This window comes from Aristolochia californica, unplaced genomic scaffold (genome assembly GCF_029961685.1).
Source record: "Aristolochia californica isolate CCGP_79_NKW_82.1479 unplaced genomic scaffold, dmAriCali1.0.hap1 SCAF_8, whole genome shotgun sequence".
Classification (NCBI taxonomy): Eukaryota; Viridiplantae; Streptophyta; class Magnoliopsida; order Piperales; family Aristolochiaceae; genus Aristolochia; species Aristolochia californica.
The window spans coordinates 36,492,713-36,520,236 of NW_027182279.1; the positions used below are offsets into that span (position 1 = coordinate 36,492,713).

General features: G+C 36.7%; 1 protein-coding gene across 2 annotated transcripts; it reads left to right on the forward strand.

Moving 5' to 3' along the window:
* Positions 1–19: 19 nt before the first annotated feature.
* Positions 20–27,219, forward strand: LOC137938666 (ABC transporter G family member 28-like). 2 transcript variants are annotated; one of them, XM_068783647.1, is made up of 15 exons: positions 20–94; positions 568–918; positions 1,157–1,233; positions 1,346–1,618; positions 2,661–2,724; positions 2,815–2,961; positions 3,113–3,147; positions 5,463–5,536; positions 6,265–7,184; positions 8,729–9,025; positions 11,564–12,037; positions 13,637–13,785; positions 15,869–16,158; positions 16,434–16,567; positions 26,730–27,219. In XM_068783647.1, exons 2-15 carry the CDS (start codon positions 680–682, stop codon positions 26,884–26,886), a joined length of 3,330 nt encoding a protein of 1,109 aa, XP_068639748.1. In that variant the 5' UTR covers positions 20–94; positions 568–679; the 3' UTR covers positions 26,887–27,219. The 2 variants fall into 2 exon arrangements, with proteins under 2 accessions (XP_068639748.1, XP_068639749.1); XM_068783648.1 differs by lacking the exons at positions 16,434–16,567; positions 26,730–27,219 and having other exon boundaries at positions 13,637–13,730; positions 15,869–15,987.
* The last annotated feature ends 305 nt before the right edge of the window (positions 27,220–27,524 follow it).

The following is a 27,524-nucleotide window of genomic DNA, read 5'->3' on the forward strand; positions in this document are numbered from 1 at the left end:
ATGTCCCTCAAATTCCGCCGGTTCTCCCTCTCCGCCACCGTCCCTCCGTTTTCTACTCTCAATCTCCAAGTTCGCCGGACTCTGACTCCGATCTGTAAGTCTCCCGGATTCCCCGACGTTTAAAAGAGGTTAAGACGATTTCCGCGATTTTTGCCTGGATTGCTAGCTAGTTTTGATTCCTCACAATCTTCCGACAGTTTTCCGAACGTGTTCTTGTCTCTGGCTGCTAATGTGGCAGTGAATGTCAGGTTTAATTCCTTAATTTGGTGATTTTGAGCTTCCCGTGAACAATTTGAGCTTAAACTGGAGCATGGGAAGCTGGGGATTGTTTAAACGATCGAAGAAACGCATCAGCTTCCCACTACTTTTGCCCGGTTAAATCTCGGAATTTTGCCGTGATAGTCCTGCTGAATTTCTTGCTCTGTCTCGAAGAATTTGTTCTCCTTCAATTTTTGGACTAGGAAAATGAGAAAAATGATGCCGTTGAAGTGGATTTGACCGCTGTAGCTCGTTTCTCTTTTGGGTCATTATTGAAATTCTTGTTTATCTGTGGGTGTTGATGCACAGATACGTTGAAGAGCATAACTGTTACCGACAATGCAATGGTTGGTCTCATCATTTCATTAACTTCCATTGCTAAGTATTTGGCTGCATTCCCGTGTAGTTCGTGGATTTCGAAATGAGAAATGCAAGGACTAGTTGGGGAGGGGTTCCCACTGTTTCTCTGGTTTTTATCATTCTTTTTAGCTTTTCTATCGGCATAAAGGGTCAGGACGATGACTTCGATGATGACGGACGGCAGCGTAATGGAGATCCCAATCCCTTCATCGCGCAGATTCTTTACAGGGGTCTGTCGAATTTCACAGAAATCTTCTCTAAGGAGGCTATCGATAAATTACACTTCTGTATTAAGGATGTGTGAGTAGTTTTTCTTCTTGTTCTTTCGTTTTGTCATTATTCTATTGACTTTTGTTCTGAAATAAAAATTTCGACCTCAGTCTTAATTTCATTTATGTTGGTATTGCTTTTCCAAAATTTCCCCTATGTGCGCATTGAACTTATAGTTTTCCAATTATTGATTTGATACGCAACGTCAAAGTTCTCGAGAAACATAGAGGAAAAAACATTGTAGATACTGAAGGAGAGTTGTTCGCAGGGACGCTGATTGGAATGATGCCTTCAATTTTTCATCGAGTTTGGGTTTCTTGACAACTTGTGCCAAGAAAACGAAAGGTAAGTAGTTCCTCTCGCTCTTCGTCTCTTAGCATATCGCTGTGTCCCAGCCCACGTGCATGGGTTCTGCTTCTGTCTCTTTTCCTGTCTTACATCTCAATTGGATTGACAGGTGATCTTACAAAACGCTTCTGCACAGCAGCAGAAATAAAGTTCTATTTCAACAGTCTGTTTGAAAGAGGGGGAAAGACTAATTACCTAAAACCGAATAAGAATTGTAACTTAACGTCATGGGTTGATGGGTGTGAGCCTGGGTGGGCTTGTAGTATTGGAGAAAATGAAAAAGTTAATCTTAAGCGCTCAGAAGATATGCCGTCTAGAACTACAAATTGTCAGCCATGTTGTGAGGGTTTTTTCTGCCCTCATGGTCTTACATGCATGATACGTAAGTATTTGATCTCTCTTTTGTTTTTCCTTTCGACTCTAATCATTTATATGGTTTCTGAATTTAAGTGATCTTTTAACCTAAGATTTTCGTTTTCTATCTGCTTATCCACTTGGACTCCCTTTTGCCTTTTGATTGCTATTTTCTGCATTTTGCTGGTCCATTAGTTTTATTTAGTACAGTGATATCTTTGAAATGAGTATCGAATAGATATGCATTCAAATTTTGTGCATTTCCTGTGATGACATTTTTTTTAGCCTTATATTCACTATTCTTTATATGTATCTAGTTCATCCAGTTTCAATTTGGTATCCTATTTTGATTTTTCTTTCCTTTGCTGCTTCTTGTTATGCAACTAAGTCATATCTTAGGTAGGGCCATGGGTGGAATTTGTTGACAGAACTGCTATTATCCATGCAAAACTATTGTGATCTTAATCCACATTTTGTCACTATTGATAGTAAGCCAATGAAAAAGGGAATATGGACTCAAGTTCATATAAGTTAGGTGTAACCACTTTTTAATCTTACTATTATATTTAAATTTAAAGACTTAAATTTCAATTATCCTTTTTCTATATATATTTTTTGTTCTTTACATTAATATTGATGTTGATTTTAAAACTAGTTTCTACCTTTTAGATGTTTTTATGATAAAACTGAAAAAAGGCATGATTATAAATAAACTAGATTTAATGGCGTTGTGGTGAATAATCTCTCTTTTTAAAGAAGTAAAATGTTGGGTGCAGCCACCCTTGGGTGGACTTGGGTCCCGTCTCCTTTCCCTCATAAGACAATCATTAATAGAAGAAGTTTGCATATTATTCCCATTTAAAGATTGAAAAAGGACAAACTGAACTTCGTTTTTATTTTCAAATTTAGATCTTGTACATTGTATTAGTTGGACCTCATGAATTGACTTTATGTTCTATTTTTACTTGTTTCATAATCGGAAGAAAATTCGGCTGTAGTTTCTTTCTTCTTTGAACCATGAAGGTCAACTTATATGTTTTAATGTCCTTATGTTCTTTGCCTATCTGCAGCTTGTCCATTGGGTGCATACTGCCCTCTTGCAAAGCTCAACAAAACTACCGGCATTTGTGAGCCGTAAGTTGATTTTCCTTAAGCTTCCTATATTCTATTCCTTAGTCATTTCTTTTCTGACTTGTGTGTTATTACCCAAATAAAATGATACAGATACCTTTACCAGCTACCTCCAGAGAAGAAGAACCATACCTGTGGTGGAGCAGACATCTGGGCTGATGTAGGAAGCAGTGGTGAGGTTTTCTGCTCTGCAGGATCATATTGTCCAAGCACCACTGAAAAGATTCCTTGTAGCAGTGGGTATTAATTTATATCCCAAATCTTTGAACATCTTTTTTATTTTCCTACTCTAACGATTAAATGAAGTTGCCATGCTATTTCAATGGAAAAGCCAAATTTTTCCTTAACTATTTCTTTGGTCTGTTGATTCAACTTGTCAACTGTTTTTCAGGCATTATTGCAGGCTTGGATCTACAGTAGAGAAAAGTAAGTTTTCATTTCATAATTTTGGTCATTAAGTGGTTGAGTTTATGGTTCCTAACCCATAGGTCTCAATCCTAGACCCGTCAAGAATTTGTTTTTTTTTTTTTTTTTTTGAATGTTGATCTCATTAAATGGAAGAAAAACCAATAACAGCAAGGAGCAAGGTGCAAGAGCCAAAAAGCTCTCAAACAAACAAGTAATTGAAGCTAAGAGTCACTCTGTGCCCTAAAAATAGATATTGATGGGAGTACCCTCCTTAGCAATAATTCCATTATGGAATTAGCAGATCTAAGCATTTCAAGAGATGTCAAGGCATTACACAATGTCTAAGGCTTCTCCAAAATAGTGCTCTAATCTCCAGGGAGGATTTGAAGCATTTATCATCCTATCAATTACTAAATTAGAATCACCTTGAACTACCAGTGGCCCCTGAAAGTGGGCCTTGTAAAGCCTCAGCCCTTGAAGCATAGCCATGATTTCTGCCTTGGATGAGTTCTTAGAACCAATCAGACCAAAAATGGCTGGTAAAAAATTAGTGCGATGATATCTAATAACCCTGCCATTCACGACAAACCAAGGTTACCCATAGAATTCCCATCAGCCAATTCCCAATGGTTGCCCGTGGCCTCAATTCCGGACTAGTCAAAATATATAATGTAAAATATCAGAAATAAGGAGAAATAGAAGAGGGTGAGAAGGAAAAGAGAAGAGAACAGCAAACAGTTGGACCTAAACCTACTTATAAACTCACTTAAGATTAGTGCTACAAAATAACATATATGCTTCTCTACTTATAAACCTTTATATCTCTCTAATTACACCTCAGAATGAAACAAAAGATTAACCATATAATTCCAGCATAAAGATAAGCTAACAGTTATACTATGAGGGACAAATGAAAACGGTAAATGATCAAAATACCCTTTTTACAGATACTATAACATATAAAGATACAAGATAAAAATCAATTTCTTGTATTTGGAGCTAATTGAAGAACCATCCGTGTTTTGTAATTAGCATTATTTGATCAGTAACACACTCTTCTCTAGGTCCTAAAAGTTATGAATTCCATTAACTGAAGTGAGAATTTTTTTTTCTTTCTTTTGGTAGAATAGTGAGGCGTGAGTTTCATTCAAAATGGAAGAGATGTAAGCCAGCCAAAGCCTTTTTTTTTTTTTTATACCAAAGGCTACAACAACCACCAAAAAGAACAAAGCAAAATAGCAGAAATACACATCAAGGACCACTAATAGAAATGCGTAATTACAATTGACTTTCTGGAATTTAGGTTTATAGAAGGTACATCCATCTCCTTGTGTTGTATATGTGCGTGTATATATACATAAGTATAGTATAAATATAAATCTCTCTCTCTCTCTCTCTCTATATATATATATATATATATGTATGTATGTATATGGATGGCTGATCCAATACGAAAAGCCATTGGTGCGAAATATGTGAAACGTCTATCTCAGCCGTTGATCGGACGACTGAGATAGCCGTCGATCATGATCGGATGGCTGAGATAGCGTTTCACATGTTTTGCACTAAATGGCTTTTCGTATTGGATCATCCCTCTATGTATATGTATGTATATATGTACCTACATATATATTCATACGTGTATGTATATAAATCTACACATGTAGAGAGAGCATACCATTTTATCCCTTTCGATGTATGTTATTCATAGGCTGATGGATATGGTTCTATTATATAGTCAGTTTGGTAGATGGAGTGGGAGCTGACATCTACCATAGCTGTACAGAGTGCAATTCGAGGGGCATCACATCTAGTTGGCGTGACTTTATCAGTTTAGATTTAAAGTTTCCTGCCCATCCATTTACTGCATCTTGATTCAACATTACCTATGAACAGATGGATCAGATATGCCAGTTTAATATGGTTATTACTTACCAATGAATTACCAAAATCATGCCAACCTTATATTCAATATGCCTTTGCATATCTTTTTTAACCTCTCAAATGGTCATCTTGGTTAGATACCTCATACTACCCTACCCTTCCCTTTCACTTTCATGAGATTTTTTGAAGGTGAGATTGCCAGGTCCAAAATTACAAATGCATGACCTTATACAAATATGACTACGCTCATTACCAGTGAACCAAAGTAAATTGGTATTTTTCTATGAACATTTATATTCTACTATTATGCAGTTCCATTTTTTAAGTGACTCTACTTGAAATTCATATGCTTCAGTTTGGTGGCTTGGTTGAAGATTGGAACTCATTTTTTGGGGTTTAGACTTTACAATAGTTGTGAGCTTACTGAGTATGTTATGTCCATCTTTCAGATTGCTTCAAATTGACAACCTGTGAATCAAATACTGCAAATCAAAATATTCATGCTTATGGAATTATGCTTATTGTAAGTTTACCTTTTTTTGTTTTTTGATAAATGTTTAATGAGCAAAAAAATGTTGTTGCTTTTTAGAGCCTATCCTAGTATAAGGCATAATTCCAGACTTCTTTGCTCTCAGACAAAACTTCCTGTCTTATATTTACCAAAAACTGGATTTTGCGAACTATGGTATGTTACAGAACAAGCACTTTTATGTAAATACTTTCATACTAGGTATCATATAATAACAGATTGAGTTGAAAACTTGTGAAATTTGGGTCCAACACCCATTTCCAAAATGCTTAGCAAATTTAGCAAGCCTCTTTCCTAACTAATAAACCTCAGATCTTACCACTCATTTATCTTTGTGGGACTATTCTTTAACCCCAATGTGTGGGCCATCTTTGTGGCTCTTATACATGGACAATTTGAGTGGGGGTTCACATGCAATGGCTTTGATACCAAGTGAGATTTGGCTCCTAGTCTCACCCCAAAATGACTAGCCAAGTTAGGAAGTCTCTTTCCCAACTGATAAATCTAAGATCTTATTACTCATTTATCTATGTGGGGCTATTTTTTTACAAGTATATTCACATAAAAGGTACATTTTGTGGAATGTGTACTGCAGGTGTGAATAAAAGGTTATCCTTTTGCACTCTCATCATGGATGTGCCAAATGAATTTCACACTCTAGTTTCTTCTTTCATCCTGAATTCTGACACTTCAACTGCTAACTTTTTTTTGTCTTTCTGAAGGCTGCACTCAGTACTTTGCTACTCATAATCTATAACTGCTCCGACCAAGTCCTCACAACTCGAGAAAGACGACTAGCTAAATCGAGAGAACGTGCAGCAAGGAGTGCTAGAGAAACTGCTCAAGCACGAGAAAGGTGGAAATCAGCAAAGGATGTTGCTAAGAAGCATGCTGTTGGTCTTCAAACACAACTCTCTCGTACTTTTTCACGTAAAAAATCTGTGCGGACCCCAGATCTACTCAAGAATCTGGGTCAACCTAAAGTTGGATCTGATGATGCGTTATTACCAGATACATCTTTGGGTGCTCATGCATCTCAGCCTTCATCATCTATTGGAAAGAAAAAAGAACCTAGTAATCTTACTAAAATGATGCACCAACTAGAAGAGGACCCTTACAGCAATGAAGGGTTTAATTTGGAAATTGGAGATAAAACCATCAACAAGAAAATGCCAAAAGGAAAGAACATGCACACCCGTAGTCAAATTTTTAAGTATGCTTATGGGCAACTAGAGAAAGAGAAAGCTCAGCAGGAGCAAAATAAGAACTTGACCTTCTCAGGAGTAATTTCTATGGCTACTGATACTGAAGTCAGGACAAGGCCTATTATTGAAGTGGCTTTCAAAGATCTAACTCTCACTTTGAAAGGGAAAAATAAACACTTGTTGAGGTGTGTGACAGGCAAAATTATGCCAGGTCGTGTTTCTGCTGTAATGGGGCCATCTGGTGCTGGTAAAACTACATTTCTTACTGCTTTGGCAGGAAAAGCAACAGGGTGTACCGTGACTGGTTCGGTTCTTATAAATGGAAAGCCAGAATCAATTCATTCATACAAGAGAATTATTGGATTTGTGCCACAAGATGATATAGTTCACGGGAATTTGACTGTGGAGGAGAATCTTTGGTTCAGTGCCAGATGCAGGTATATTGCAAGTTCTTAAATTTTTCTCAGATGTTTCTCTTCTCTTGCATGTGGCCATAAAGCAGGGAGGACGAGATTTGCTTGCACTTAGTTATGGTGTGAAACTAGTTTATCAATCTGTAGTTAGCTGCATCCTCAATTCTTGTGGATTAGTGTGGTCTGGTGTCAGTTAATAGTTGCCTTGACCATCTATTTTGGAAAGCCACTAGTTAAGTTATTAAGATCATCAAAATAGTTAAGTATTCTCTAAATGCTTCTTCCATTGTTAGCTCGACTGGACAGTACTTGCTAGTAATCTCATTTGTCATTCTCTTATAAAAAGTTTTCCCATTTGAATGGTAGGAGAGGAATTAATGATTGATCAGTTTCCTGTTTGCTTTCTTGCAAAGCTATTTATCTTTATGATATGAGGTTTTGAAGTGAGATCTCTATTTCAATAACCTAATGCTAGAACTCCAGCGAACAGATTTGTCCAAAATATCTTCCTCACGACAATCATATTGATTCCACTTTCTTACAAGTGAATATCACAGAGGATTAGAAAATCGTAAGCATGGATATATGGTTAGTATGGTTGTGTAATTCTGTTGTTCAAATATTCTCCTGCCATTTAGAGGTCAAGGGAAAGTCTTCGGTGGGCACATCATGGTTTTCCACCAAGAAGACATCTCCATAACCGTATTTTTCACATTTATAATGAGATTAAAGAGATTTGTTGCAGTTGATACGTAAAGTGGGTTCACAAAGCTCAGGGTCTAATTCCTATGGCAGATTCTTTAGCACATAATGGTCTCTGTTTATAGAATATTAAAATGGGTGGCTCCCGCTCCCCTTTTATTCTAGATGATGAGATTATCGTTAGGAGAAAAGTACAGGAAACAAGATGGCCTAAAAACAAAGAAGCCAAAAGACCAGCATGTTCACTGGCTAACAACAAGCTAATGAACAAAAATTACACGAAAGAAAACATAAAGCTAATGCACAAGTATTACAAGCAATAAAAAGCAATTACACTTTTAAATGACAGCCTAAACTGATATACATGACAGCATCAACGAATCAACCAGTATCTAAAGCTTGGGAACTGCTACTAATAATATGAGTGAGGGGAGCTCTGTATGATGAAGTTATCTGTGTGATGGTTTGCAGTTGGTTTGGACTCATGAAGTTCGTTGGACTCCTTTACTTTTGATGTCTATTGGTTGTATTTTTCTTATCCTTTTCTGTTTTCTCATGTCATAGGTCCTCCTTGAGCCAATTTTGTACCTCCTAAGCTCTTTAATGAAGTTCTCATCATTAAAAAAAAATCAACCTGATCCATCCATAAAAGGACATCTCATTCATAAGACTCACCTGCTACATACATCATGTATACTGGGTTAGTTAACTAAAAACTCCTGCCTGGGTAATTTGTAGACATAGTGATTTGTTGTTCATTGGTGTTACTTTTTTATCTACTTAATGGTTGTTGAGGGATATAATGGGATCTATTGACAATCTGACCTTGATTTTTGTCATTTTGTCTCTGTTTCTTTCTTTAACAGGCTTTCTGCTGACATGTCAAAACCAGATAAAGTTTTAGTTGTTGAAAGAGTGATTGAATCTCTGGGGCTCCAACCTGTAAGAGATTCTTTGGTTGGAACAGTAGAAAAAAGAGGAATCTCTGGAGGACAACGTAAACGAGTAAATGTTGGACTGGAAATGGTCATGGAACCTTCTCTATTGATTCTTGATGAACCTACATCTGGTTTGGATAGTTCTTCTTCTCAGTTGCTTCTTAGAGCTCTTCGTCGTGAAGCTCTAGAAGGTGTTAACGTCTGTATGGTGGTTCATCAGCCCAGGTAACTGTAAAAGCACTCATTTTGGCAAAAAATATTATTTTCCTCTATAGGCTGTTTGCTGTTCCATTTTTTATTGTTGCCTTGGTCAGGGGCTCAAAGCAATGTTTTTGAAACTTGACTGGTCAAGCCATTGTCAAGTCATTGTTTTCGAAACGTTTGAGGAGGGGAATGCAATGCCCCTTTCCTCTCTTTTCTTTCTTATTTATACTTAGGTTTATCATATATTACATATCAGCCCATGGGCCCACCACAATCCCACCCAGCCCATTAAGCTATGTACATAATACAACATACAACAAGCATAAGTTATACCTAATATACAGTCCAAAATATTGTTGGATTTCCAGCTTGCAGTGATGTGGAGGCAGTTGCAGAGGAGTTTTGTGCCTGCCAGAAGTGTTTGTTCTGGGATTTAATGGTTGTAATGGTGTTTTTGGTGATTGGAATGGTTTGTACGTTAGGAGGTGTTAGGTAGTGGAGTGCTGGCTGAGGGGTGAGGGGACAGTGTGTCTGGGTGGGAATGGCAGTTGTGTTGGCTGTGGTGAAGTTTGTGGGTTGTTGTAGTTAGGGAGGAAAATGCAACAGGCTTATGGGATGAGGTTCCAATTGAACTCCGTTTCTCAGCAGGGATGTACAGATTGTATTGGACAATCTTGCATTCTAACTTTTCATTTCTTCTTAAGGTTGTGAGGTAAATTTGTTTGTCTTTGACACAGATTTCGTGGTCAATGGGAAAAACATTGGTTGGATTTGTGGTTTTCTTCTATTGTTGACAGAAATCACGCAGAGCAGTTTTCTTACAAATGAGGCTTTTTGGCCAGTCCAGGTGTTGATCTTCACAGCCTCGTGGCCTCTGAATCTGCACATCTCTGTTCTGATGATGGTGTTTCCATGTTTCATGGTTTGGGAGCGAAGGGTATGCCTGTGATTTGTTGCTTCTAATCTGGGTGTAGAAGCCTTTTTTTGTTTGTCACTGTATGCCATCCATCTTCTTCTTCCAGGGCTTCTGAGTCCATGCTGCCATCCTCAAATCCTTGACATCCATTTCCATTTTCTCTTGATTCTTTCCTTCTCTCTCGCTTCCACTGTTTCCTTCCTATGTCTCCTTCCTTTGTCTCCACCTTTCCACAAGGTCTGTTGCTTTCTTTTGTTCTCCTTCGATCTCCTCTCTCACTCAGTCTCCCTCTTCCTTCTCGCACTCTGTCCTCCTACTCTCTGCTTTCCATCCACAGTACGAGCAAACTTTGAATTCTTTCCTATTGCTCTTGTTATCTTTTGTTTTCTTTTCTCCTTAACGAAATTCTCATTCTTTGAAAAAAAAAATTATAACAGAAACTATAATTACATGAATTACTCTTCCATAGCATGCTGATTTGTGAATTCATATTTCAAACATTTCAATGTCAAATTGCATTGCGAAATTTGGAATGTTTGCGTTGGCAAATGATGTCTCTTGGAAATAATTCACAGGAAACTACAGGGCCATAATCAGAGTACAATCTTGGCAATTATACACGTCCCAAAGAATACATAGTAATAGTGCCAAAAAGAAAAAAATATTAAAATAATCGATAAACATCCATAATTACCTGGTGAAAATAGAAATAGTAGGCTAGATATCACTGTAACATTTGACAGACTATCTTCCTTCATTTGGTTTTTGTTAGTGGGAATGATTTTACATGGGTTAGTATCTAGATTTATGTGGTGGTTATTGGTGAAAATGCATTATAACGTCAGGTAGTCAATTTGGGATGGGTCAAGACACAAACTTTATCATGGTATTAGAGCAGGACATCTGCCTTGTTGACTCCGCTTCGTGCCCAATTAGTTTGTAACCATTTATGTTGTTCATATATATATCTTCATTAAAAAAAAAAAATTCCACGCTTATAGTCCATTGAGTAAAGTTTGAATGTGACGGAAGTGTTAGTGCGAATAATTCCACTTGGGTTAATATCAAGAAAAGTCATGTGGTTATTAGTTGGGACAGTGCCTTTTAACTTTTGCTAGGCATTTTAAGATGGACCCAGACCCAACTTTGACATTTTTATTTTTTATTTTTTTATTTAATGCAAGGAGTATATTAAGAGAAGACAGGAATATACAAACTATACATCTAGAGCCAGCAATATGTCTACTAGGCATTTTCTTATGTCAAAGAAGACTTACCCATCTGGCGGGATTTCGCTTTAGTTGACCTTTTGAAGACATACAAATTTGTTTCCTTTTATTTGACTCTGATTCATTTAAGATGCTTAACAGTGGATTTGTCTTGATATCTGATATATTTCTGGTCATATTACAAAATTTCTAGTTTTTTATTTAAGTAGTTATATTTGGTTATTTGGACAAAGTTATTTTGCAATTTTTTCGATATTTATCTGCATTTCCGATAACCTAGCATGACAAGATAGACTTCAGCTATGTAAACATGAGAGTCGGCGTCTGCATATATCAATAATCATAATTAGCACTCATTATGTTCATTTCTAGTGTACTGGATTTAACATAAGATGCCACTTTTTCATTTTCCAGCTATGCATTATTCAAGATGTTTGATGACTTGATACTTCTAGCAAAAGGTGGTCTCACTGTTTATCATGGCTCAGTAAAAAAAGTAGAAGAATACTTCTCAGAAATGGGCATAGTGGTCCCTGAGCGGGTAAATCCCCCAGATCATTTTATTGACATACTGGAAGGAATAGTCAAGCCAAGCATAAGCTCAAATGTGACCATGAAACAACTTCCAGTCAGATGGATGCTGCATAATGGCTATCCAGTTCCACCAGATATGCAACAGTTTATTCCTGGAATTGAAACATCTTCGAAGGAGCCTAGCGGAACAGTGGGACCTGAGCCACAGTCTTTTGCTGGGGAACTATGGCAAGATGTGAAGTGCAAGGTGGAGCTAAAGCGGGACAATATACAACACAATTTTTTGATTTTCAAAGACTTGTCTAACCGAAAAACTCCTGGGGCTGCACGGCAATATAAATACTTCCTTGGGAGGTAACTTCAAAATCCTTCCTACTTCAGGAACTTATATTATCTGGAAGTATGTATGCCCTGCTCAAAATCTGATAGAAAGTGCCATGGTTTGGGCTCAATCAACATGATTGACATTGCATACCTTGGAAAACTTGATCATGATAATAATTTGCCCAAATACTCAAACAATAGACAATATGGCTCTCAATGAAAATAGATGCTGCTTTAAGGGGAAGGATCAAGCCTTACTGCGTTATCACCATGCTTTTACTATTTATGAATTTTGGATATAATCAAAATTTAATTTGAGGAAATAAAAATCTGATAGCTTTATATTTGGTTCTAGTTTTTTTTAATAACAATAATTGGTTCTAGATTTTATTAGCAATTTCACTCACAGACTGATTCCAGGGTTTCTGAAAGCATGGGCTAGTTCCCTTACAAGACAATATTTAAAAAAAATGAAATAAACGTTAATAAACTATCACCAACACATTGTAAACTTCATTGCCACGATGCATGAATCAGCCATTCTCTTTGCTCAACAATGCAAATATATTTTATTCAACTTCTATTCAACAATGAAAATAGGAAGAGGTATTCTATTGATCAACTGGGAGATTAGAATTGAAAATTGGAAATTTATACTTTTGGCTTCATCAAGTTAACATCATGAAAACTTGCTAACCATGATTAGATTTTCATAAATTCCAAGGGCTGAAAATGGGGAATAGGGCTAGAAAATTTGTCCAAAAGGTTGATCAGATTAGCAAAAGAACAAAAAATGGTTGAGGATTGACAGTCACATCACTGACTCCTGGTAAAAATTGGAAAGAAGTCTTTATGAGATGAATATTAACTTGGTTGACTTGCAGAAGAGTCCTATGCAACATCATAGTCGATCTTATGTCCTGGACAATTTTTATTTAATTTTTTTAAAATTGTGAGAATATCATTAGGAGTGATGTCCTCCACATACCTTACAAGGAGTGATGATAAGATCATCACGCTAATTATTTGTAACTACAAGGTAGCTAAATTAGAGTAAAGGACCAAGTTAACCTTGCAAAGAAGGTTTTCTTTGTGTTCCTTTTGTGGATTGTTGAAAAATATTTCAGCCCCTTCTTTCCATAACCAATCACTGGGTATGTCATTTGGATCAGTTCTTTAAAAATCCTATCACTTTCTTTATCCATCTCAAGTTCTGTGATCTAATGGATATTTGTCCTTTCTTTCTAATCATAAAATTTAGCACAACATTTCTTGAAAATAATGAGAATTTCCTCAAATTGATGGAGAGGAAGGAATGCAAAGTACATAATTGACATAGTTGCCACAAATGAGCAGGCCAAACTGAACAAGAAAACTAAGACCTACATGCTCAAAATCAACAAACAGAAAGTGAAATAAAACAAAGAAACAGAACAATCAACTGGTATCCATCTGATACGATACTCTCCACAAGATGTGTGAGAGACACACCAAATCTCGCAAGATTATCTGCCCAACCATTTCCACTTCTGAAAGTATGAGACCTATGTAAGTGAAGATGTTGACTCAAGTTAGAAATTTCACCATTAAGATTTAGCATCAGTATTGAAGATTTTTTATTTTCTCCAGGGTTGGCAAGCAGCGGCTAAGGGAAGCAAGGATACAAGCTGTAGATTTTTTGATTTTATTACTAGCTGGGGCATGCTTAGGAACGCTTGCTAAAGTGAGTGATGAAACTTTTGGGGCCCTTGGTTACACCTATACTGTCATTGCTGTATGTAAGTTGAAAGCCTCTGATTTTTTTCCTGTCATGTTATATCTTATGAGAGACTTATGATTCACTCCACTACAAAAGCTAGCAGTTGCATGTATCTCTAACGATTAGCCATGGTCCAGAAAGTTAGATTATCTTAGTCATGTGCTTGAAAACCTGATATGTTCACTTAGTAATATCTGATGGGCTGGAAATTTCTATTCTTATTGATGATTCAGCAACATGATTGTTTGTTTGTGCATTGTTCATGTGGCCCAAATGTCTGCAAATATGCTCTGTTGATTTCTCTAGACATAGGGATACTCAAAATGGAACTTCTGCTCAAGTTCACTGTTCCATAGCCAATGGTTAGAGTGTCTTTTGTTCCAAAAGGAACAATTAGAAGAAAGTGACTATAAAGCCTAGACTTGGTAAGAAAAAGCTATAGAAAGATGTTTTTTCTCTATGGTATACTAATAGGGTTATATCCAGTTATATTAGTATTTAACTATATGCATGGTTTATTTATGCATTTTTGTTTGTAAGTGGTTGACTTAGATGGGTAGAAATGTCATTTTGGGTTGAATTGGTGTAGGGAAAAAAGGGGGTTGAATATGTAAGGGGTATTAAGTCCATTTGACCACTCAAATTTGACATTAATAAATGGTCCAGGGAGCTGCTTGAGCAGCAAACAATTCTGGCAATACCTTTGGTTCACAATAATGTACTTCATAAAAAAGTATGTCTGATAAGACGACTGATTTTTGTGCCGATTATTATACTTGTTAAATTGCAGTGATAAAACAATTTGGACTTCAAGTGGAAGGGACTTCAGTTTTCATTTTAAAGAACAGTTTCATTAATAGTATCTTAAGGTTTTTCTTCTTTTCTTTTTTTATTTTTTTTTATGTTGAGCTTGGGATCCATGTCATTAACGCCTGAGGCATAAACAAAAGACATTAGAGAGAGGGATCCCTTACAATGAGGGATTGGAGGGAGACCCCCTCTGTAGCCAGAGAATCAGCAATACTATTTGTTGATCTATAAACATGAGTGCAATTACATATAGTATCTTTAGAAAAATCTTGAATTTCAAAGAAACAAGGTTAGTGGTGCCAAGGCAGATCTTTATTGCAAAATCAGCAGCTGATGACACAACTAGAATCACCTTCCACATGGAGTTTCCCCTAGAATCTTTCATGAAAAATCTTGAGACCATTCCTATGGAGGGCACTTGAATTCAGCAGTGGTAGAGTCTGAGATGCCTGTTTCTTAAGCTCGCCAAAGCAAAATCATGCAATGAAGAACATCACATCTAATTTATTACATCATCTCTAATTTAAATGGAAATTTCTCTCTGGGAGCTTTACTATTTGTCAAAATTGCCAAAGTTGTCCTCAGTGTAATAATCATACAGGCATAATGCTCTAAGGTTGAGAAACAATTTTTTATTTTTATCTTTGGGGTTTTTTTCTTAAGGATTTTGAAAGGGCAACCTTGTTAGGAGTAACACTATTTATGTTACTTTCCTGTATATTTTATTGTTGAAGCATTTTAAACTCAATTTTCATTGGAAGATGCTGTATGGATTTGAAATGAAACTGTACATATGAAGTCGAACTTTTTGTCAAGGTGTTTTTTTTTTTTTTGGCTGTTGATTCTCTTTCTTTTACGCTTGACATTGTGAAGCATTTGTGATATTTGGATGAAATCCTAAGTACAATCATATGTTTCGTGTTGCCACTACTTATCAGAATGCTTTTTGGAAAATTTGGTCTTTCTCTTCTATTTTGACTATTGAGAGAGATCAAAGTGGGCAAAACAGTGACACTGGTTTGGTATCTCCTGTTTCTCTGTTAGCTTTAGAAACAGACAGCGTCAGAAGCAGCTTTGCACTATCTTCTCATAAAGGCCCCGTTTTAGTTTCTAATGTAGCCCTATTTGTCAGAAGTTGCAATTATTTGAGAATCTGCCAACTATTTGAGAGTCAGCTATTCTTGCTCATTTGAGCCTTTTTATATAACTCAACACTACTTAAAAATAAAATAAAATTTGAGAGTCAGCTTCTCTCCTCTTTGTTACTGATTGACCATTTATATATTTTGCAGCTCTCTTATGCAAGATTGCAGCTTTGAGGTCATTTTCACTAGACAAGTTACATTACTGGAGGGAGAGTGCATCGGGCATGAGTGGGCTTGCTTATTTCCTCTCTAAAGATACAGTTGATCACTTTAATACCATTATCAAGCCTTTAGTTTATCTCTCAATGTTCTATTTCTTCAACAATCCGAGGTCTTCATTTACAGATAACTACATTATTTTAGTCTGCCTTGTGTACTGCGTGACAGGCATCGCGCATGCCTTAGCCATTTTCCTGGAACCAAGTCCAGCCCAACTGGTGAGAAATATTTTTCTTTTTCTTTATGTCTGTGTGTAGTGTATTCTTGTTTCTTGTAAGTTTTTTATCCTGTATACTTTTCCTCTTCTAACTTTTAGCAATCTAGTATGTGCCTGAGATATTTTCTGAGACACCTCTGTGTACTTTGGTATCTCTTTGTTAACACAGTCAGAATACTTACACCCTGCAATCATGTAGATTTTTTGTTCAACCTTTTTAATTAAATATTCTTTTGTAATAACTATGTGTAATGATGATCTGCATTGGTTCTGCAGTGGTCTGTACTCCTTCCTGTAGTTTTGACTCTTATAGCAACTCAACAGAAGACCAGTGGTATCCTCAAGACTTTGGCTTCCTTGTGCTACACAAAATATGCTCTGGAAGCATTTGTGATTGCAAATGCTGAAAGGTTTGCATTCTCTTATTTGTTCTTTTGCTTCTTCTTTTGCTGTGGATCTGCATCAAGTAGATTTCATAGGTACAATGACTTTAATTTTCTAATATTTTACATAGAGATGCTAGAAATGCACGGTGTTGATTGTGTAATCAAACAAATTAAAATGCGTGTTTTTTGTGAATTGTTCATTTTTTTCTAGCTTAGTCCATGTTATAAGTAATTAATTGTGCGATACCTTTTGTAAATCTAACTCCATCCTGTCGACATGAAAAACTAAAGAATTTACTTTTTAATGTGATATTTCTTCAATTTGTTTGGCGTCAGTTAGCTGGGAATTGAGAACATAAATTTTTTTAGCAGGAATGTTTGTTACTGATGCGGCTAAATGCCCACCATCCTTTGGTATAAATTCTTTTCTCCGTCTAATACTTGATTTTTGTAAAAATAAATTTTTATTTGATTCGTCTCACGTTCCCAGGGAGGCCAATTCTGCTGCTGACCACTTTGCTAGAAAGTGGCATTCTCAGATGAGCTTTTTTTTCCATCCCTGCTTCTCAATCACCTTGGTTTTTCGGATGTGTTTCTTTCTGTATTTATTTTTCTTATGTGCTGGTAAGGACCTGTCCTTTCTTTCTCTGCCGTTATAAAAAAAAGTTCTGGTAAAGATGACAAATAGTGGGTGAACCTTCAACCAATTAATATTCAATCCAGTACTAATTCTGTAAAATTTTATTAAGAAGATTGAGAGAGAGGAAGAGAGAAAGAAGAGAGATGAAGAGAGAGGAAGTGAGAGGAAGAGAGGGGGCAGCAGCAAGAGAACCAAGACTCTCTTGATTAGGGTTCTAGTCGAGCCCTAATCCATATTTATAACTTAAGCATGAGTAAAAAGACTATAATACCCTCACTCACTTATACTCACTTAAACCCTTATAACTCCTACATTACACCTCCTAATTACATGAAACTCGAGTTACATAAACTCTCAAACATACTGAACAAGATAAGACTATACCTAGGTGGTGTAGATGATGGAAAATTAAAAAACTACCCTTTCCAATGTTTTTGAATACTTCCCCTCAAAGTGAAGCATAAATATCCATAAGCTCCAGCTTGTTAACAAAGTTCCAAAATTCACATTTTCCCAAAGCTTTGGTAAACTTATCCGCAATCTGATCACTGGATCGAATATAGGGAGTGATCACATCCTTCTTCATAATTGCATCTTTGAGAAAATGACAATCGACTTCTATCTGCTTGGTTCTTATCTAAAAAACTAGATTTCCAGCAATGAAGATAGTTGTTTGCTCTGTAGATCCAACTCTCGTACAACTGATTTCACCACATCAATTTACTAACTGTATGCACCAGAGCTCTACTCTCAGCTTCGGAACTGGAGCGGGCTACTACATTTTATTTCTTACTTCTCCACACAGTAGCCAAAAGTTGTCTTCCTGTCCTGTTTAGACCCAGCATAATCAACAACTGAGTAAGCCTCTATCTTAAGGTAATCATGAGGCTTAAAGAACAACCTTTTTAAAGGAGAGCCCTTTAGATATCTTAATATTCTCTGAGCTGCTTCAAGATGTATCTTCCGTGGGCAGTCCATGAATTAGCTGACTATACAGACTGAGAATGATATGTTAGGATGGGTAACTGAAGCATAGATCAGTTTCTCAACTAACCGGTGATACACAATCTTGTCCTTGAGTTCATCACTATTCTCATTGTGAAAATCTACTAGTTTTGCTCCTAATAGACCATACTCCTATAAAATATCAATGACATATTTTCTCTTGTAAGTACAAGTCCTCCCTTGCTTCGAACTACTTCTATGCCAAGAAAATACTTCAAGTGACCCAAGTTTTTCGTTTGAAAATGTTGTGAGAAATATAACTTCACTTCTTCAATCCCCTTGCTATCACTTCCAGATAGGATAATATCATTCACATACACTGGTAGGACAACAACACAGTGATCTGTTCCTTATAAATAGAGAATAGTGACAATGACTTCTAGAGAACCCATAACACATAACCACTTGGATGAATTTTTCAAACAATGCCCTTAAACTCTATTTAAGTCCATAAATTGCCTTTTTGAGTTTGCACACTTTCCGAGTCTCCTTGAGCGACATACCCTGGAGGTTATTCCATATCTACCTCCTCATTGAGATCACCATAAAAAAGACATTTTTTATATCAAGCTGAAGCAATGGCCAGTCTTGGTTAACAACAATGGAATCAACAAGAATTATTTAGATGACATTCAAACTAAACAGGGCGTTTCCCTCCAACAGTTTGTTGTGGATGAAGGCGACTTTAGCTAGGTATTGTATTCTCTCCCTTTTTTGCAAAATATTCACACCTTTCTCACAATGGAAACAAGAGCGTATACCGAAGATAGATGAGCTATAGGTAAGAAAGTCTCAAATACATCCCCACCATATATCTGTGTATACCCTTTCTCTACCAGTCGGACCTTATATCCTTCAATTGAACCATCTGCCCAATATTGGACGGTGTATGCCCACCGACAACCAACTAAATTAGCTCCTGAGGGTAAGTCACATAACACCCATGATCCCTCTATCACAATATGCATCTATTTCAGCATCCATAGCCTCTTTTCATTGAGGGCCTCCTGCATAGAATAAGGAATAGAGCATGAAGATAGGGACAAGGCATATTTTTTGTACTAGTGAGTCAAGGAGTCAAACGAGATAAAATTAGATAATAGGTGTCTACTGGACTTATGTACACCTTTTTGAAGAGTAATGGGAAGGTCCAAATCACTTACCTTAGGATCAACAGACAAGAAAGATTCTGGATTCAATGGGGGGAGAGAGAGCTGGTTTTGGGAGCTTTGGAGCTTGTCTTTTGTGGTACGCCTGTAGTGATTTTTCTACAATAACAATTGGTGAGTGGGTAGGACAATCCTCTACAGGAGTTGGAGCAACAACTTCTAGAAGTGGAGAAAGAGGAGAAGTATTTCTAACATCATTAAGAAAGAACAAAACATTTTCAAAGAATGTTACATCAATGGATACAAACGTTTTACTGATAGAAAGGCAAAAACACTTATATCTCTTTTGTGTACAAGAGTATCCCAAAAAGAAATATTTCACAACACGAGGAGATAACTTATCAGTGGTTGAACCAAACACATGTGCAAAACATACACACCTAAATACTCGTGAGTCAAGGCATATAGAGAAATTGAGGGGATGAGCAATTGGATGGGGATTTTCCCACCAAGGACAGAAGATGGCATTCTATTAATAAGAAAACACATAGTCAGGACTGTAGCGCCCCAATATTTTTTTGGAACATTCATATGAAGGGACATAGTTCGAGCAACTTCCAACAAGTGATGATTTTTACTTTCAGCTACCCATTCTATTGAGGGGTGAACACACAAGAAGATTGATGAATACTCCCAGGATTTTGGCAAAACAAATCAAAATTGTGATTCATGTACCCAGTCATTGTTAGTGCAAAGGACATGAAAAGATGCATTAAACCAAGTCTTTATTTTATTGCAAAGTTTTGAAATATAGTGAATACTTTAGATTTCTCCCTAGGGGATACACTCTGGTATATCTACTAAAATCATCAATACAGGAAAGAAAATATTTATGACCAAAGACACTGGTATGGGACATGATCCCCGTACATCCGAGTGAACGATTTCACATAAATTTGTGCTTCTTGTTTTGTTCAATGGGAACATAGTTGAACAATTTCACATAAACCTGTACATCTAAGTGAACAATTTCACATAAACTTGTGCTTTTTGTTTTGTTCAATGGGAACATAGTTGAACAATTTCACATAAACTTGTGCTTCTTGTTTTTTTCAATGGAATCCAAACTGCAACATTGTTTGGCTAAATTTGTCGAACCAAGCCTGAGGAGATTGTTTTAAGCCATATAATGATTTCTTCAATATGCATACCAACTCCCCCTCAACCATAAAACCAAGTGGTTGACGCATATAGATCTCCCCCTTAATATCACCATTTAAAAAGACATTATTTCACATTGAGTTGATATACTGGCCAAGAAGAATTTGCAACAAATGATAATAGGATTATACCGACTTTAACTTGGCCACCAGGGAGAATGTTTCCTCATAATCAACCCCATAGCATTGAGTGTTGTCCTTGAAGACGAGACAAACTTTAAGATGGGCCACAAACCATCAGGATTGTGCTTGATGGTAAAGACTCATTTACAGCCCATGGGTTTCTTCTCAGAAGGAAGTGGAACCAAGTTCCATGTCTAATTCTCATATAAAGCATTCATTTCCTCTTCCATTGTTGCCTTCGATCCTAGATGTCTCAGAGCCTCCTGATATGACTGGCGGATAGATATAGAGGAGATGAATGCAAGAAATTGACAAGAAGAAGAAGACAACTGATGGTGAGAAATAAAATTTGATATAGGATGAGAAGTGGAAGGCCTAGTGCAAGTCCTTGGCTCCTTGCATAGAGCTATGGGCCTAGTATCACACTATGGACCAAAGAGTGAAGATGCGCTTACCTCGGAGGGATCCGTAAACTCCACAGGTGTGGTTTCGGTCGCTGCTTCAAGGGGGTGAAGAAGATCCGTGCAACAGGTCTCAGAATTGCCTGAACCATTGAAAGATCTGGAGGAGCATCTTTTGAAGAATAAAAAAATGTGTCCTAAAAAAAAGTAACATCACTAGAGATAAGTACCTTCTAAAGAGAAGGATTATAGCAGATATAACCTTTTTGGGTATGAGAGTAACCCAATAAGATACACTTAAGAGACTTAGGATCAAACTTATTCTTCTGGGGGGATGTGACATGAAACATGTGCATCCAAAAACCTTCGAGGGAAGGGAGATAGGGTCTTCATGTGGAAATAACAATGAATAAGGGGGTTTATGATTAAGCATTGAAAAAGACAACCGATGAATAAGGAAGCAGGCAGTAAGAGTGGTGTGAAGCTAGTAAAAATAGGGCAAATGCATATAATAGAGCAGGCCACGGACTACCTCTAGGAAATGTTTGTTTTTCCTTTCAGCTACACCGTTTTGTTGAGGGGTGTAGGCACATGTTGTTTGATGGATAATGCCCTAATCCTGACAAAATGATCGAAATTCACCAAAGAGGTACTCTTTGGCATTATCAGAACGAAAAACTTCTATGTTTTTACCAAATTGAGTTTTTTACCATGGCATAAAAGGACTTAAATATGGAAAAAATCTCAGACCTTTCTTTAAATAAAAACAACTATGTGACTTGAGTGAAATCATCCACAAACGTGACAAAATACTTTTGAAATATTCGAGACACTCAATGGTCCCCATACATTAGACTGAATTAAGGAAAATGGAACAACACTTTTAATTTCAGTTCGAGGAGAATATGTTGTCCTCTGGTGTTTGCGCAACTGACATACTTCACAATTTAAACCAAACAATGTTTTCAAAAAAAGAATTAATTGTTGAAGCGATGATGTTGATGAATGTTTGAACCGATTGTGCCATAATCTTACCTGTCTGAGAAGTTGAAACTGCAGTCATCGAAGACAAATCCAAGTAATAAATACCCCTTATTCATGGCCTCCACTAATCACCTGCTTCATTATTAGATCCTGAAAAACACGAGAAGAAATGGAGCAATTGAAACGTTAGTGAGTTGATTGACCGACAAAAAGTTTAAGTGAAACTAGGGAACAAATAAAACACTTGTTGGAATATGGGCCCAAGACAAGTTCATGTGTGTGGAAGATGGGCTCAAGCCCATAAGACCAAGGGAAGCCCGCACATCCAAGAGATGTGGAAGATGGGCTCACGGCCCATAGACTAAGGAGAAGGCCCATATGCCCATACATTGATGGCAGGATGGTAAATAAAGAGTCATTTCATAGAGATGACATTGATGTAATTAGGTTAAAGTTTTAGGGGCATTATTGTAATATTTTAGGATCACTATTCTATAAATTAAGCTTTAGGGGAAGGGTTAGGGCATCAAGTCCATAACTTCTTCTTCCTCTTGTTTTCTCCCAATGGGTCTCTAAATCCATGGAGTCCTGAAAATCAAAAACATCAGTAAGCAGAAGCAAAGTTGTAGAAAGGAGGATCCCTTCCCATGAACTTTGGTTTGGGATCCTTCAGATATAGTAATAAACTTGTCTAATAAACAGGGAGACATTAAATGTAATAGATTTTTATTACCTATGAGATGTTCGAAGGCTCCTAAGTCAATGATCCAAGATGAAGAGGAAGAAGTGGCAAAGATCATACCTAAAGTAGTAGTGGCAACAACAGTGGAAGAAGATGCAGGAGAAGATACCATCATAGTCTTCAGTCTTTGCAAGAATTCATAATCTTCATCTGTTATAGTCGTCTTGTCTTTGTGTGACTTAGGTTTGTCTTCATTTTTATCATTATGAATTGAGGCTTGGTTGGCAGTTGCTCAGTCTGGTTTGCTATGTAGCTTCCAACAGGTTTCCACTAAATGATTCAGTCCACCACAATGAATGCAGACCCGGTTATCGGACATCGAAGGACCAGAGCCAGTCCTACCACATCTTACTCGGCCTCCTCTGTAATTTCTACAATGCCCTTTGATGGTAGAAGGTGTACCTCTGTTACCTGAGTACATAGAAAGTAACACCCCAATGTGAGAGGTGGAAGAATGGTCTAGTATCCGAAGTAAGGTGGCACTCATGTCATCAAATGATGGAAGTGTCGAGGAGTTGAGAAGTTAGAGTCTTGGCCACCTCAAGGTATTTCTTGATATTTTCTAAAAGGCCAATAATGTGGTCCACCTTGAGACGGCCACCTCAAGCTGCTAAGGCTTCTTGCTACTTTTCTTGAACCGATATATCAGTGGAGTAGGACTGGGTAATTTTCCACTCCTGAATCTGCCCCTGAAAACGTGCCAAGAACTCAAGTAGGTTGTCCCCTTGTTTGGTATTGAATATGTTCTGAATAATATCTTACTATTTATGGAGGTTATCTGTGCTTGAGTACAACTTGACACAAGAGTCCCATATCTGTTTGGTCGTCTCAAGGTGGACCACATTATTGGCCACATGCTCTTCCATGTTATTTATCAACCAGTGAATTACCAATATATCATTCTTCAACCACTTAACAGAGGAGTTGTCTTCCTCATTAATAGGTGGAGCTAGTTTGGTGAGATGTCCTAAGAGTTCTCGTGTTATGAGAAGCCTTTTAACCAACCGTGACCAGCTCAAGTAATTAGATAACCCTTTCAAGGTATAGTGGTAATCTTGAGAAGGTCATTCTTACTCCCTATGTGATCTTCAGCCATTAGGAGTGAAACCAGAAATAATTTACTTATATAAAAATTATAACCCGAGAGTGAACCACCGAAGAAGACTTGTATGAATAAGACTTATAAGACTTTGCAAGTTTGAACCATTTGTTAATGCTCCTCTGATATGAGTAATGAAAGCACCTTGAACTAGGCCAGACAATAAAAAATATGAACCAACCCAAGAGGGAGACCAAAGCCAACTTCATTCAATGGAATAGCAAGGCTTCATTCAATAAATAAAGAACCATGGAACCATCAATGGAATAGCAAGGCTTCATTCAACAAATAAAGAACCAGAATTCCACAAGTTGTATCAATCTAAAAACTGATATCTTTTACCGAAGATTGCATGGATTAAACACATCGATATCAACCAAGCTGAAGCTAATTATAAGATGCAGTAACTCTTATCATTTTTTATCAAAGCATGCTTAATAAACCTTCAACTTTTCGTTCCAGCATTCATCTCAAGGAAAAAAAATGATGAGAAAAAACTTATCTTTGTGAGCCAAAAGAGGTTCAAAACCGAACCTTGTTCAATACCTCAACTTCACTGTGAGAGTTGATAAAACCTTGATCAACCAGCATCATAATTTTGGGATCCCAAACCTAAAGCTCTGATACCATGTTAGATTTAGGATCCCATGATAAGGTCCTTGTTCAAGAGGGTGAGAGAGGAGAGAAAGAAGAAGAGAAGAAGAAAAGGAGAGGAAGAAGAAGAGAGGGGAAAGGTGAGAGAGGGATGGCTAAGGAGATGGAGAGAGATTTTGAGAGAAAAGTCTAAGGATGAATTTGAGAGAGAAGAGGAGAGACTTAATGATCTACCCTATGCCTTGAGTCTCTATTTATAGTTAAGGAAGGAAGTTTACAATGACTACAATGCCCTTAGGACTACAAGCTCTGAAAAGGAAAAGACATAAGTAGACATACATCATCCTTTTTAATTACAGCCTTTGTGTCATCCTTATCAGGAGACCATTAAATTACACCTTTTGCCATCTCCTTGATGTGGGGAAGGTATTTATCTTAATGCCTCTTTGAGATGTCTTCCTACAGGTACAAAGACTATAATACCCTCACTCACTTAAACTCAAACCTTTACAATTCCTACATTACACCTCCTAATTACATGAAACTTGCGCTAAATAAACTCTCAAACATACTGAATAAGATAAGACTATACTTTGGAGGTGTCGACAATGAGACAATACCAAACTACCCTTTACAATGTTTTCTAACAAATTCTTGTATTGAGTTATTTTCTTTTTCCTGAATTGGTTTCACAATTTGTACTTGATAATCTTCTATAGCTATTAAATAAGAAATTGGTTGTGTGGATTATTAGCTGTTATATTGTGTAGCAAATAATGACAATGCATAAATGTATGAGCTACATGAAAAAATTCCCTCATAAAATGTAGGTTGAGGCCCATACACCTACATATATGTGCTGCATACATCTTTATGGTTGTTCTTGGTGGGTTGAAGTTCTACTTTGCTACAGTTTTTGACATGCTCCACATCTCATGCTTGTTTGAGAGTAGGAGAACTTGTTGTAGGGAATATATCCACTATTGGAAAGTAACTGACTGTGGCTAGCTATATTAGGAGGAAACTATCTAACTCAAGTATAGATATTAGGGCAAATCTATGTCCATAAATTTCTGTTTAGTGGCCCTTTTATCAGTTCCGTGGCCCGTGTGCATTAATGTTTTCACTAGCTTGGTCTAGGTTGTCAGTTTAGGCCTTGATATGATAGAGTGTTGATATTGTAAAAATTTCTCCTTTCAGTCATTGTACATGTGGTCTATATCTTAGCTTAGTTGCCTGAGAGTGAGAAAAGTTGTTGTGGAATATAATCCTATATTATTTTGAAGGTTTGAAAGATCCAGTGTTTAGTAGTTAGGAAGGTTACTCCTCACTTCAGTTAGTCACTCCAGGAGCAACTGTCCCAAAACCAATAGTTACACATGAATACCAAGTAAAATAGATATATTAGTAGTAGATATGTTTTCTTTATTCAGAATGCTTCCCCTTTGCCAGGGCAAAATATTTTTTTTGTTATTGTGCACAATAAACTTTGGATATTTTTTTTATTATTATATATGTGAATATCTAGTAGAAGGGATATTTGAGTGGTAGATATGCTCTCTCTCATGTTATTATATTTCATCTGAATACTAGTCTTTCCTCCTTCTAAGGCTTAAGCAATCTGTATTTTCTAACTTCAGTGTGTCAAGAGGATGTTAGAGCTTGAAAGCTTTTTTCGATATATTGGTAGTAGAAATGTTTTCTTTATTCACACTGCTTCCCTTTGCTGGGGCAGAATATTTGTTTGTCATTGTGCATAATAAATTGTTATTTATGTCAATATCTAGTTGAATGGATATTTCAGTAGTAGATATGCTCTCTCTCGTGTTATTGTATTTTACCTGAATAGTAGTCTGGCCTCTCTTCTATGGCTTAAACAATCCATATTTTCAAACTTCACTGGGTCAAGAGGATGCTAGAGCTAGTAAGCTTTTTCTGCCATTACCCATTGAACAGTATGTGTTTTGTGTGTAAATTGGATTACTATAGCTTGCTCTCAAGAAAATCATTTACTCCCACACTTGCGGCTACTCCGTTTGTTCTGTGAGGAAAGAAATGGAACTCCAGATTGGATAACAACTCCTTTTCCCTCTTCCATGTCTTTTATTTATCCTTTCTTTTTATCTTTCTTTCTTCTCCTCCATATTGTGAAAAATCGTTTTAAGAGTTCAAACTAACCATAAAAGTATTTTTTGCTGGTAGGAGCGTTTTTCGTAAAAAATATTTTTCAGTTGTATGCTGTGGATAAACTAAACTCCTTCCTGTGCAGGTATGGTGGTGTGTGGCTGATAACACGTTGTGGTTCCCTTATGAAAAATGATTACAATCTTCATGAATGGAATCTTTGTTTATTCATCCTGGTGGCCTATGGCATAATTTTTCGTATGATTGCCTTCTTTTGTATGGTCACCTTCCAGAAGAAGTGATTTTTTTTACGCAAATTTTGGTGTACAAAAAGGAGAAAGGTGTTGCCATTTTGATGTGATCACAAGGTAAGAGCTCTCAAATGAGTTGGAGAAAAACAATTATAGTTTTTAGGTGCCCCGACGGTGGAGCTCTATCAATTTTTTCCCAAGGGTTATTGCCCTTGATAGTAGAAGTGTTTTGGTTAAGGCTTGAAAGAGTATGTACGAAGCAAACAATCTTCACAAATAGGCAAATGTATCAATGCAGGGATTAGATGGGGAGAGAGTTTAAATGCAATCACATCATTGTGGGGGCGTTGGGATTAATTTTGGGGTTGCCAAACTTTTCTTGTTACCGTCTCTAACAGAAATGAGTATTGACTTGATTATAACTGAGTACAATGAGCTTCTATTTATAATAAATATTATAATAAAAACTACATTTTTCCTAGTTACATCTGAAGTCAAATACCAAAAGATAAGTCTTACAATAATTTAATATTCTGGTTACATAAAATTTAATTACTATAACACGTGAAATTCTTCATCTTAGATTGTTCTTCTTGTAGTGATAACAACACTTATACATGAATTCCTGAAGGAGGTGCAACCACTATAACACTCACAAATTTTTACGTTTGCAAAAAAATTGAAGAAGA